Source organism: Phacochoerus africanus, chromosome 2 (assembly GCF_016906955.1).
Source record: "Phacochoerus africanus isolate WHEZ1 chromosome 2, ROS_Pafr_v1, whole genome shotgun sequence".
NCBI lineage: Eukaryota > Metazoa > Chordata > Mammalia > Artiodactyla > Suidae > Phacochoerus > Phacochoerus africanus.
This window is the reverse complement of record NC_062545.1, coordinates 272,444,247-272,456,785: the sequence shown is the minus strand read 5'-3', so window position 1 is coordinate 272,456,785 and position 12,539 is coordinate 272,444,247. Positions and strand designations below refer to the sequence as shown.

At 52.2% G+C, this 12,539-nt stretch overlaps 1 protein-coding gene across 7 annotated transcripts in view; it reads right to left on the bottom strand.

The window, feature by feature from the left end:
* ODF2 (outer dense fiber of sperm tails 2) overlaps window positions 1–3,316 on the bottom strand; it is a 34,024-nt gene extending 30,708 nt beyond the window's left edge. For 4 of the 7 annotated variants that reach the window (XM_047768565.1, XM_047768566.1, XM_047768567.1 and 1 more), the window contains exons 1-2: window positions 3,138–3,316; window positions 420–510 (exon numbers count right to left, since the gene is read on the bottom strand). In XM_047768565.1, the coding sequence (XP_047624521.1) occupies window positions 420–510; window positions 3,138–3,301 (255 nt within the window). In that variant the 5' untranslated portion in view covers window positions 3,302–3,316. Of the gene's footprint in view, window positions 1–419; window positions 511–1,858; window positions 2,094–3,137 lie in introns of all 7 variants that reach the window. The other 3 variants (XM_047768561.1, XM_047768563.1, XM_047768564.1) reach the window with 1 other exon arrangement.
* Between the last annotated feature and the right edge of the window lie 9,223 nt (window positions 3,317–12,539).

The window sequence follows — 12,539 nt, the reverse complement described above, 5'->3', positions numbered from 1 at the left end:
CACGCGAGCACGGGACACACACCAATCGGTTAGGGTGCAAAGCCAGCAGGCAGCAGGCAGGTTAAAAGACAAGGAGGACAGAAAGCCGGAGGAAAGGCCGAGATGAGAAGGTTGTGCGGATTCTGAAGACAATATATCAGCAGGGCAGAACACGCGCCCCACCCCCCCAGCCCTATCAATCCCCATTCTTTCCTTGACTTTTTTTTTTTTTGAAAATCTGTTTTAAGATGTTTTGAAATCTGTCTGGAAGAATTAGGTTCAGACAACCTCCTTACACCCGGCAGCCTTACCACAGGCAAAACCCAAACCCAGTTCATCAGCAGGATATGCGTGGAGGCATGGAGCCCAGCGTCCAGCCCCTGTGGGGCCGGCAGAAGAGGTTGCTGGCAGAGCCGCGGGCGGGAGGGTGCTGCACCTACCGTCACGGTCACACTGGGTGCGCCACAAGGTGTCCTCAAGACCTTTTTCTGCGTGAGACTCGTTACTCCGTTCTTACCACACGATGGAAACCTGTACCCAGGCACAAGAACCAGATTATAAGCAGAAAACTAGGGCTCTTCTATGTCTTAGATCTCCTGAAGTTATATATCACATATGGTGGCTAAACGAGTTCACGGCTAGGAGAACCAGTCTGCAATCACCTGGCTCCCTTTACGCGAGCACCAAACGCTCATGGTGTGCCCGGCAGGGGGATGGAAAATGGGGGTGGGAGGCATTTGCAGGGCTAGCCTTTTAACCTGCCCTCGCATCACACGTATTGTGACCTTTAGCTGAAAAGCCCAGCTGTCATCCTGTCTCTCAGGACACAAAAAAGCAGGCAGCACGTGGCTGAGAGTCAACACATGAGCCTGGCCAAGGGTGAGAGTGCCCAGGACAAGTGCCTGGAGCAATGCTCTGTGAATCACTGACATGTAAAGGCAGAACCATAGGCTCAGGAACAAAGTCTCTGTGACTCAGAATTCATAAAACGAAGTCAAATATTCAACAAAGACGATGAAAAATGGCTATTTCCCAAAGTATTCTACTAGCTACCCTTTAAGCACCTAAGAAGCAGGGTTATTTCTGGTCTTTCTGGAATTTTGTAATACCACGTGTAATTCATCTTGCTTACATGTAAACAGCCCCATCACCAAATTTGCAAATAGAGCAAAAGTCTAATCTCCAAAATTTGGCAGCAGTGTACCCAGGAATTCCAGAATGGGAAGGGACCTGGAAAGCAGATTTGATCCATCCCACTCACTGCCTGATGACAGCCCCAAAATATGACTTTACCCTCACTCTCTGTTATTTTGGAACAAATAATGCAACGTAAGAATTCTTAAGAACTTCAGCATACATTGGGCTATACGTATATAGCACCTTGATTAAAAAATTTTTTTTGAGCCCTACTAATCATTTAGCCAAGGAATACCAAATCTGAGCAGACAGGGGTTTTTTTCCCCTCCTGGTTTAGAATGTTCACTTCAAGCCAACAGATTTGGGCAAGCTCTCACTCTCAGCAGGCTTTCCATCAACCTACATGGATCCCATCAACTATTGGCTAACTGCTGCATCCAACTCCTACATCACTGTTACTTATTCACACTGAGCCTAGTATTCCAAAGACAACCATGGCAATCCTATTTGCTACCAGGAACTGGGGCACGTGGGGAGGGAGGGCCAGGGGAGGCAGAGCTGGGATTATGTGCCTGCGTTTTCCTCCTTCCTCTTACAAATTATTTTTAAATGTTTTGATCCAGGCTTTCAGTACACAGAACAGGGAAGCTGAAAAGAAAAGCCTCCAGTGAGCCCAGCCTCGGCGCCCCTGTCCACTTTTCCCTGCCCTATGGCAGACGCGCCCCCCCTCCACTGGCAGTACCTGGGGGAGCCGCCTGAGGATGAGGCAGACATGGCTAGGCATCAAAGCCGCAAAGGTGGGCAATTGGGTCAGCAGGCTCTGCTCAGGGGGACCCAGAGGGGCTTGTCAATGAGAATCTCAGGGGCCCAGCATCAAACGTCCTCTCTGAGGGGAGAAGGGTGGAAGCTTTGGGGGTGGCAGGTGGATGAAAACTTGGGAGGCGCTCCTCTACTGTCCAAGTCGCACAGCAACTGTCCTGCCAAAGTGGGGGAGATAGGAGAGGCTGAGCGACCTGTGGGGTGGCGGGTGTGCGGGGCGGTCGGAGGTCCCCTCCCCAGGGAGTGAGGGGGGGACGGAACTTGGAGAGAAAGGACCACACCAAGGTCCCAGACGGGAGGAAAGGTGAGTGGCCACCAGGAGGAAAACCTGAAATGCTGGCTGGCGTGAGAGGTGGACAGGAGAGAACCACTAGGCCCCAAGTGGTTCCCAAAGGGCCAGAACCCGCACGGAGAGCCGGAGGGATATTCGGGGTGGGGCCTGGGCAACAGTTTCCTAGGAGAAGGGGCGTTCCCAGCAAAATAGATACCCCAGAGGACCAATACTATTTAAAGGAGGGAAGAGGAGAGGCTGCTTGGGGACTGGGAGGCTAGGCAGCGAGTGGGTAACCCGTCGGCGGAGGGAAAATCCTCCCGGCCGCAGCAGTGGCCGCTGGGCTTAGATCCAAGTTAGAGCAGGTTAGACGCTCGATCGTGCAAAGACCCGGAGTGAGACCCCCGCTTCCCCAGGAGGCCCGCCGGACCGGTGAACCCACCCAGCCGGGTCGGGCGGCCCAGAGGCGGTCCCGGGGGACAGAGCTGCCTACAAGGAGCTGGCATATAACCGCCCGGCCGAGGCCCTCGGGGGGGGGGGGGGGCGAAGCGGACGGGGCGACGCCCACTGCCGGGCAGGAGGGCGCGGGGCCAGTCTCCGTCGGCGGAGAGAAGGGACGATCACCCACCAGCGGGCAGAAGGGGACCAGTTTCTGCCCATAGAGAGAGGGGCGAAGCACTGCCGCAGGGCAGCAGAGGAGGGAGCAGAGCTCTGCCAGTGGCCAGGTGAGGAGAGAGGCGGCCGGCCCGCCCGTTAGCGGGAGGAGGAGAAGGCCCGCGCCGGTGGGCGGGGCAGGGAGGCCAGATTCTGACGGGAGCGGGACGAGCGCGCCGGTGGGTGCAGGCGGGGGCGACCCGGGGGAAGCAGCGGGACCCGGCGACCTCGGCGGGGGCTATCCCTCCCTGGCTCCCGCCTGCCGGCGACCTCTCACCAGGAGCGACACGGCTGCGCCCAGAAACGCCTCCTTATGAAGTCGTTGAAGTCGGAGGCCAGGGTCGTGCCATGGAGACGCCGCGGCGGATGCAGACCAGCTCCCGCGGCGACTCCTCCCCGCTTCCGCCTCCTTTTCCGACACCCGGTCGGCAGCTCGCCCATTGGCCAGTTCAAACCCCCCCGGGAGCCTCTCGGGTTTCGCCATTTAGGCCCAACCCCCGGCGTCACAGAGATACCCCGCCCCGCCAGAAACTCCGCCCACTTCCGGGCCACGCGTGGCGTCGCCTTGGAGACGCGCGACGCCGCCGACGGGCCTGGCCCGGGCTTGCCCCGCCGTTCAAAGCCTGGCTTCCCTGCTCCGCCATCTTTACCCTGCGTTAGGCCCTCCTCGGTTCCCTTAACTCAAGGGAGCGCCCAAACTCTAGTCCGCTCCCTCCGATTCGTTAGGCCCTGGGCCCAGAGACCGGTCACAGGACAAGCTATTGTCCGGAGCTTGCTCACTGCTTCTGGAAATGCAACCCTGTCTCTCCTCCCCTGTTGTTGCTGAGGGGAGCCGGCTTCCGCACACCACCCAGAGTATCCCCATCCCACATCGCCTGTCTTTGTGCAGGCGGGAGGAAGGGGCCTCATTCCCCTTGCTCCTCACTGCCCTCCTGCACACTGTATGCCACTGTGTGTACAGACCTACTCGGATGAGGTTCTCGCTGAGTCGCCATCTTCTCAACTATGCTTCACTGTCAGCCAATCGTGGGAGGGCTGTCACGTGGCTCACGGAGCCGCCCTGGATTCTGGGAGACTTTAGCATCCTCAGGGCCCACCTGGCCTAGTTCCTTGACTTTCTCATCTCTGCAAGCTTCCCGCACCTTCCCCATGCATCCCCAGGGTCACATACCTGGTCCACCACCTGGAATCTTAAGTACCAGCTCTTTCCAACAGAACTCACTCTTCTGCCTTCCCATTCACCATCTAATGCTTACGGTTTTCATTCCCCGGTGCTAGGGAGCCCTCTACTCTGGTGACCCCGTTCATTTTCTCCCTTGAATAAACCATGGGTCCCCAGTCCCTACTGTAACCCAACCACCTGAGTCTCTGCAAAGATAAAACCCACAAATCATTTCCTCTGCCCACAGCTGAGCCCTCACCACTGCCCAGCAATTATTTAATTTATCCCTGGACCCCTCCATCTCCCTACAGTGGCTTTTCCAAATCTTTGCCTCTTCCCCACCCCATACACCTTTTTCATAGAGAAAATGAAAGCCATCTAGTGGTATTCCCTATGCCTTCTCCCCCGCTCCCTTACCTTTGACTGCCCGCATCCTATGTCCCCCTCTTCAAAGGATAGGATGTTATTTTTTGCTGCCCAAGATAACCTTCTCCTTTTTTTTTTTTTTTTTTTGTCAGGCATTACCTGCAGCATATGGAAGTTCCTGGGCTTGAGGATGAATTGGAACTGCAGCTGCTGGCCTTTGGCACAGCAATGCTGGATCTGAGCTGCATCTGTGACTTATGCTGCAGCTTGTGGCAATGCTAGATCCTTAACCCAGTGAGCAAGGCCCTGGATCAAACCCGCATCCTCATGGACACTATATAGGGTTCTTAACCTACGAGCCATAACAGGAACTCCAAAATAACCTTCTTGTTTCTGGGCCTATGATATACGTCTTTGTAAAACGTCTCTTGCCACCCCAGCACAGAAGAGTCGATCATTTCCCAATTTCAGTGAACCAACATTTACTACGTCTCTACTATGTGCTAAGCCCAGTGCCAAGGACACCAGACCAACACATCCCATTCAGTTTCCAAGGATCCCATAACCAAACACTCATAGTGTGACCAGATGAAGTGATTAAATCTTTCCCCTGTTTTGCCCCCTACCTACCACCTCGGGAGGGTCTTCTCTACCAGTGCAGGTCTTTGGGTTTCCATGATGGAGAATTTGAGAGTGGGCAGGTTTGAGAGGCCATCCCCCTCAACACACACACACACACACACACACACACCACACACACACACACACACACTAGAGGCTAAAGGTCAGTTATAAGAAAGAGGAGGAGGAAAACCATCTCAGAAAAAGGGGAAGAGGGAGTTCTCTTCGTGGCTCAGCGGTTAAAGAACCTGACTAGGATCCATGAGGTTGCGGGTTCGATCCCTGGCCTCACTCAGCAGGTTAAGGATTCGGCATTGCCTGAGCTGTGGTGTTGGTCACAGACATGGCTTGGATCTGGTGTGGCTGTGGCTGTGGCGTAGGCCGGCAGCTGTAGCTCTGATTCAGCCCCTAGCCTGGGAACTTCCATATGCCTTGGGTGTGCCCCTAAAAAGACAAAAGACAAAAAATAAATAAATAAGAATAAAATAAAAGAATAAACAGAATAAGCAAGGAGGTAGGGAAAGAGAGAGACCTTAAAGAGAAATCCTCTTTCACGCCCTTGTTTTCGTCAGCATGATTTTCCTTGGACTGACGTTTCTTTACCTGCCCAAGGGGTGAAAGGCTCAGGGAAAAGGGAGAAAGGAGTCCCCTCAAGCTTGCCTTTGAGCCAGGCAAAAAGGGGGCTCCATGTGGTCCAGACTTTGGGAAAAGGAACTTTTGTAGGATTTGAAGCAAAGCCTGATAGTAATAGATGTGTATTCACACAGTGCACACCTGTGCCTATTACTTCTCCCTGAAATCTGGTGCAAGGATGAGTGGTCAGTGCAGTTAAGAACAGAGGGTAGGGGAGTTTCCGTTGTGGCTCAGTGGATTAAGAACCTGACTCGTGGTGGTCCCGTTGTGGCTCAGCGGTAACGAACCTGACCAGTATCCATGAGGATGCACGTTTGTTATTGCATGAGGATCCCTGGCCTCAAACAGTGGGTTAAGGATCTGGCCCTACTGCAAGCTGTGGTGTAGGTTGCAGATGCAGCTCAGATCCCATGTTGTCATGGTTGTGGTGTAGGCTGGGAGCTGCAGCTCCGATTTGACCCCTAGCCTGGGAACTTCCATATGCTGTGAGTTTGATCCCAGAAAGAGGAAAGAAAGAGAGAGAGAAAGAGAGAAAGAAAGAGAGAGAGAGAGAAAAGAGAATAGAAGAGCAGAGGACGTAGGCATAAGAAAGAAAAAAGCCGCGCCCGACCCCCAACGGAGACAGAGAAGTCGCAGCGCATCGCCCGCGTCTCTCGACCGCCTGCCGCGTCCGTCCGACCGCTCCTCCGCACTCCGCGCTCCCGCGCCCGCCGCCCGAGCGACCAGGAGGGATGCAGGGGGAGGAACGGACGTGAATAAAGCGACAAAGAATAGACGGACAGATAGGTGAAGGAGTAGTCATCTCCCAGGCTGGGCCCCTGCCCTCTCTGCAGCTCACAGCAGGGGCTGGAGCCCTTAGCTCTGGAGCAGCCTCTCCAGTTGCCCAAGTGCCTGGTTGCCAGCTGTTTCCATCCTGGAGCATTGCCTCCAGGGCTCTGATGCAACACCACAGCCGTGCCCTGGGGAGAAGGAATCGGCGCTTCACACAGGGCCGGGCTCTTTTTTTCAGGTAACTGTAGAGATTTCAAGTCCTGGATGGCGCAAGGAGAGAAAAGTCTCCCAGGCCCTATTGAGGCTTGTCTTCTCTTGGCCCCTTGACCCGCCCCTCACTGGCCCTGGCCTTCAAGGTTGGGTATACGCTGGGCTCAGCGCGGCATATGGAGGTTCCCAGGCTAGGGGTGGAATCGGAGCTATTGCTGCCGGCCTACACCACAGCCACAGCAACGCCAGATCTGTGACCTACCCTACAGCTCACGGCAATGCTGGATCCTTAATTCACTGAGCAAGGGCAAGGATCAAACCCTCATCCTCATGGATACTAGTGGGGTTCATTAACCACTGAGCCATGATGGGAACTCCAAAATGCACATTCTTCAGGGCCCACCCTAGACTTACCTGAACCAGAAGCTGGGGTGGGTGGATGGGACAGCAGTGTTTTAATAAGTTCTCCAGGGTTCTCTTGTGGCCCAGCAGGTTAAGGATGCGGTGCTGTCACTGCAGTGGATGGGTTCTTGCTGCGGTGCGGGTTCAGTCCTTGGCCTGGGAACCTCCACAAGCCGTGGCGTGAGCAAAAAACCCCAAACAAGTTCTCTGAGTGATTCAGGTGCATTCTGAAGTTTGGGAACCACTTCCCAGAGGATCAGGGAGGGTCATGGAGGGCAGATCCTGTCCTGTCCCTTCATTTTAGTGAGAGGGAAACAGAGGCATTTTACAGAGAGCAGGACCTGGCTCAGGTGGCACAGATAATCAAGCGGCAGAAGGGACACTGGAAGTTAGACTACCTGTTTCCAGAGACACCCCCTCTTGCCTCGCCCCGCTCTTTCCTCTGACTCAGGCAGATCACCCAAGTCCCTCCCGATTCACTGTCATTGTCTGGAGGGTCACCGTGATGCCCGGACCATCAGGGCCGCCCACTCCCTGTGCCAGGCACCATGCTCACCCGCATTGGCTTGATGAACCCTCACGACATCCAGGCGGGCTGGCTCAAGTATAACCCCATTTTGCGGAGCAGAAACCTGAGCCTAGAGAAAGGTCAGGACACTTGGTCACAGAGCAAGAAAGGGCTGAGACGACTCACACCAGTTTCTCTGCCCCCAGAGCCTAGGCTGTAGCCAGCAGGACCACACCCAGGCTTGCAGGAAGGGCTCTTCTCTAGCATCTTCTGCTGAGACACCTGAAGGGACAAAAAGCTCCTTAAGCAGGTAAAACAGCTGGCAAACAGCCAAGGCCTCGAAACTCCTGCGTTTACTCAGAGCAGAGCGCCTGTCGCTTGGTGTGGCCACAATTGTGCCGACCTTGGAGGGCAGGAGCGGGGTGGATTAGAAGCAGTCCACCAGGGAATTCCTGTCATGGCTCAGCGGAAATGCATCCGACTAGAATCATGAAGTTGCGGGTTCGATCCCTGACCTTGTTCAGTGGGTTAAGGATCTGGCGTTGCCGTGAGCTGTGGTGTAGATTGCAGACGCGGCTCGGATCTCGCGTTGCTGTGGCTGTGGCGTAGGCCAGCAGCTACAGCTCTGATTAGACCCCCTAGTCTGGGAACCTCCATTTGCCTCAAGTGCAGCCCTAAAAATAAAAAAGAAAAATTATACAAGCGTCTTAGCAGTCTGGCATATTTTGGAGGACATTTGCAAGTCTCAATTAAAATTTCATAACTCAATCTTCATAATGTATATTACGATTAGAAACTATAGTATAAAATATTAAGAAAGATTTCAGTCTTTTTGTCTTTTTTTTGGCGGGGGGGCTGCACCCACAGCACATGGAGGTTCCCAGGCTAGGGGTCAAATTGGAGCTGTAGCTGCCGGCCTACACCACAGCCACAGCAACGGGGGATCCAAGCTGCGTCTGTGACCTACACCACAGCTCACGGCAATGCTGGATCCTTAATTCACTGAGCAAGGCCAGGGATCAAACCCTTGTCCTCATGGATACTAGTCGGGCTCGCTAACCACTGAGCCATGACGGGAACTCCCTTAAGGAAGATTTTAAAACTCAATTTTTTTTTTTCTGTACCCAGTTGCATTCGGAAGTTCCCAGGCCAGAGATTGAACCCAACCCACAGCAGTATCAATGCTGGATCCTTAACTGCTAGGCCACCAAGGAACTCCTGAAACTCAGTTTTGTATCAAACTTCCAAATAAGTCATTATGCTGGATAAAAGACAGACACAAGAGTTCCCTAGTAGCTCAGTGGGTTAAGGATCTGGCATTGTCACTGCTGTGGAACAAGTTCGATCTCTGGCCCTGGAACTTCCTCATGCCATGTGTGCAGCCAAAAAAAATTCCACAAAAAAAATAACAAATAAATAAAAAATATATATAGTCACAAAAGGTCACATGCTCTCTGACACAAAGTGTGCAAATCTTTTCTTAGGTCAGTATCCTGAGGCAATAGGAATAAAAACAAAAATAAACAAATGGGACCTAATCAAACTTACAAGTTTTAGCACAGCAAAGAAAACCATTAAAAAAAAAGAAAAAGAAAAAGAAAAGACAATCTACGGAATGGGAGAAATTAGGGGTTTTTTTGTTTTTGTTTTATTAGGAGAAATTAGGATTTTTTTTTGTTGCTCTTTTTTTGGTCTTTTCTAGGGCTGCACCCACGGCGTATGGAGGTTCCCAGGCTAGGGGTCGAATCGGAGCTGTAGCTGCCGGTCTACACCACAGCCGCAGCAACACCAGATCCGAGCCGCGACTGTGACCTACACCACAGCTCACAGCAACACCGGATCCTTAACCCGCTGAGCAAGGCCAGGGATTGAACCCGCAACCTCATGGTTCCTAGTCAGATTTGTTAACCACTGAGCTACGACGGGAACTCCAGGAGAAATTAGTTTTAAACAATGCAACAGTCAAGGGCTTAATGTCCAAAATATACAACCAACTCATACAACTCAACAACAAAAAAACAAACAATCCAGTCGAAAAATGGGCAGAGGACTTCAATAGACATTTCTCCAAAAAAGACATATGGATGGCCAGCAGGCACATGAAAAAATGTTCAACATCACTAATCATTAGAGAAATGCAAATCAAAATTACCAAGAGGTGCCAGCTCACATTAGTCAGAATGGCCATCACTAATATGTCTACAAATAGGATTTCCCATTGGGATGCAGTGAAACAAATCCATAGTAACCATGAGGTTGTGGGTTCGATCCCTAGCCTCACTCAGCGGGTTAAGGATCCGGCCTTGCCGTGAGCTGTGGTATAGGTCGCAGATGCGGCTCGGATCCTGCATTGCTGTGGCTGGCAGCAGTGTAGCTCCAGTTCAGCCCTTGGCCTGGAAACCCCCACATACTGCAGGTGCAGCCCTAAAAGGAAAAAAAAAAGGGGAAAAAAAAGTCTACAAATAACAAATGCTGTAGAGGTTGTGGAGAAAAGGAACCCTCCTATCGTATTAGTGGGAATGTAAATTGGTACAACCTCTATGGAAAACAGTATGGATGTTCCTCAGAAAACTAAACATAGAACTACCATATGCGGAATTCCCGTCGTGGCGCAGTGGTTAGCGAATCCGACTGGGAACCAAGAGGCTGCGGGTTCGATCCCTGGCCTTACTCAGCGGGTTAAGGATCCAGCGTTGCCGTGGGCTGTGGTGTAGGTCGCAGATGCAGCTTGGACCCCGTGTTGCTGTGGTGTAGGCTGTGGCTCTGATTCGACCCCTAGCCTGGGAACCTCCATATGCCGCTGGAAGCGGCCCTAGAAAAGATAAAAAGACAAACAAAACAAAACAAAACAAAACACCCCAAGAATTACCGTATGCTCCAGCAATCCCATTCCTAGTCATATAACTGGACAAAACTACAATTCAAGATACATGAACCTGTACGTTCATAGCAGCACTATTCACAGTAGCCAAGACATGGAAACAACCTAAATGTCCATCAACAGAGGACTGGATTAAGAAGATGCGGAGGAGTTCCCATTGTGGCTCAGTGGTAACGAACCCACCTGGCATCAACAGGTTCCATCCTGGCCTTAACCCTCAGGGGGTTAAGGATCCGTCATTGCCATGAGCTGCGATGTAGGTCGCAGATGAGGCTTGGATCCCATGTTGCTGTGGCTGTGGTGCAGGACAGCAGCTACAGCTCTGATTCGACCCCTAGCCTGGGAACTTCTACATGCCGCAGGTATGGCCCCAAAAAGCAAAAACAGAAACAAAAACAAGATGTGGTACATATACACAATGGAATACTACTCACCCATAAAAAGAATGAAATAATGCCACTTGGAGTAACATGGATGGAACTAGAGACTCTTATACTAAGTGAATCTAAAATATGGCACAAATGAACATTTCTATAGAACAGGAACAGACTCACGGACCTGGGGAACAGACTTGTGGTTGCCAAAGGGGAAGGGGGCAGGGAGTGGGATGGACTGGGAGTCTGGGGTTGGTAGATACACAGTATTACATTTAGAATGGATAAGCAAGGAGGTCCTGCTCCACAGCACAGGGAACTATATCCAGTCTCTTGGGACAGAATAAGACAGGGAATGATATGAGAAAAAGAATGTAGGAGTTCCCATTATGGCTTAGGGGGTTATGAACTCAACTAGTATCTATGAGGATATGATAAGGATCCGGCATTGCTGTGGCTGTGGCGCAGGCCAGCAGCTGTGGCTCCAATTCCACCCTAGCCTGGGAACTTCCGTGTGCTATAGGTGCTGCCCTAAAAAGCAAAAAAAAAAAAAAAAAAAAAAATAAACAAACAAAAAAACCCAAAATGATCTCCAGGGAGTTCTCTGGTGGTCTAGTGGTTAGGATTCATAGCTTTTACCACTGCAGCCTGGGTTCAATCCCCAGGCTGGGAGCTAAGATCCCACATCAAGTCACTGCTCATTGCGGCCACTAAATATACAAAAGAATAAACAATAAAACGATCTCTAGACCTGTCCCCAAACCAGACCCCCTACCTCATAGTTTTCTCCATTTCAGTTACTGGAAGTTTGATTCTTCCAGTAATTTGGGCCCAGACTTTTTTTTTTTTTTTTTTATGGTCATACCTGAGGCATATGGAGGTTCCCAGGCTAGGGGTCAAATAGGAACTACGCCACAACTGCAGCAATGTCAGATCCAAGCCACATCTTCGACCTACACCACAGCTCACGGCACCACCAGATACTTAACCCACAGGGATCGAACCTGCGTCCTCATGGTTCCTAGTTGGATTCATTTCTGCTGTGCCACAGCGGGAACTCCTACTTCTTGTTTTGTCTGTCTCCCTCAGTAGAATATCAGCTCCATGAGGGCTGGGATTTTTTTGGACAATTTTACTCACCACTGTAGCCCCTGTGCCTAAACGTGGCCCATAGTGCTCAATAAGAGTTCATTTTAATGAATGAAAGGAAAGCCCGAAGCCTGGAAAGGAGAAGTGATTTAGTCAAGGTCATCTCTCTCCAGAATCAATGACTTTCGTTCTTGGAACAAAGCACCAATCCCACAGCTCTGGTCCAAAGTCCTTCTCAGAGCCGTGCCTGGCTCTGGAACCAAAGCCGGGCCAGCCGGACCTCATCCCCAGGATGGATGGAGGGAAAGCCTAGTCTGGGGGCGCCTGACCGACTCTGCCAGGACCCAAGTACTTACACGCCCCAGTCAAGGGGCTGCACGGAGGAGGGGCTCCTCTGAAGAGGGAAGGGTGGAGACGGCTGTGCTGTACCGGAGGCCGCGGAAGCCACGGTCAAGGCAAGGGAGCCACCTCCCGACCCCCTTCCAGCTGCCTGAGTGCAGGCACTGGAGACAGTTGCTGGACCCAGAAACCTGACCCTACAGGGGTGGAGAGGGAGGAGGGCCAGCAGTTCACCCACAGAAGAGCAGAAGGTGGAGCCGCCGCAGGTAACCCGGAGCACAGGGGGCCCTGGCGCCCTGCCCGTTGTCAGCCCCACACCAGCA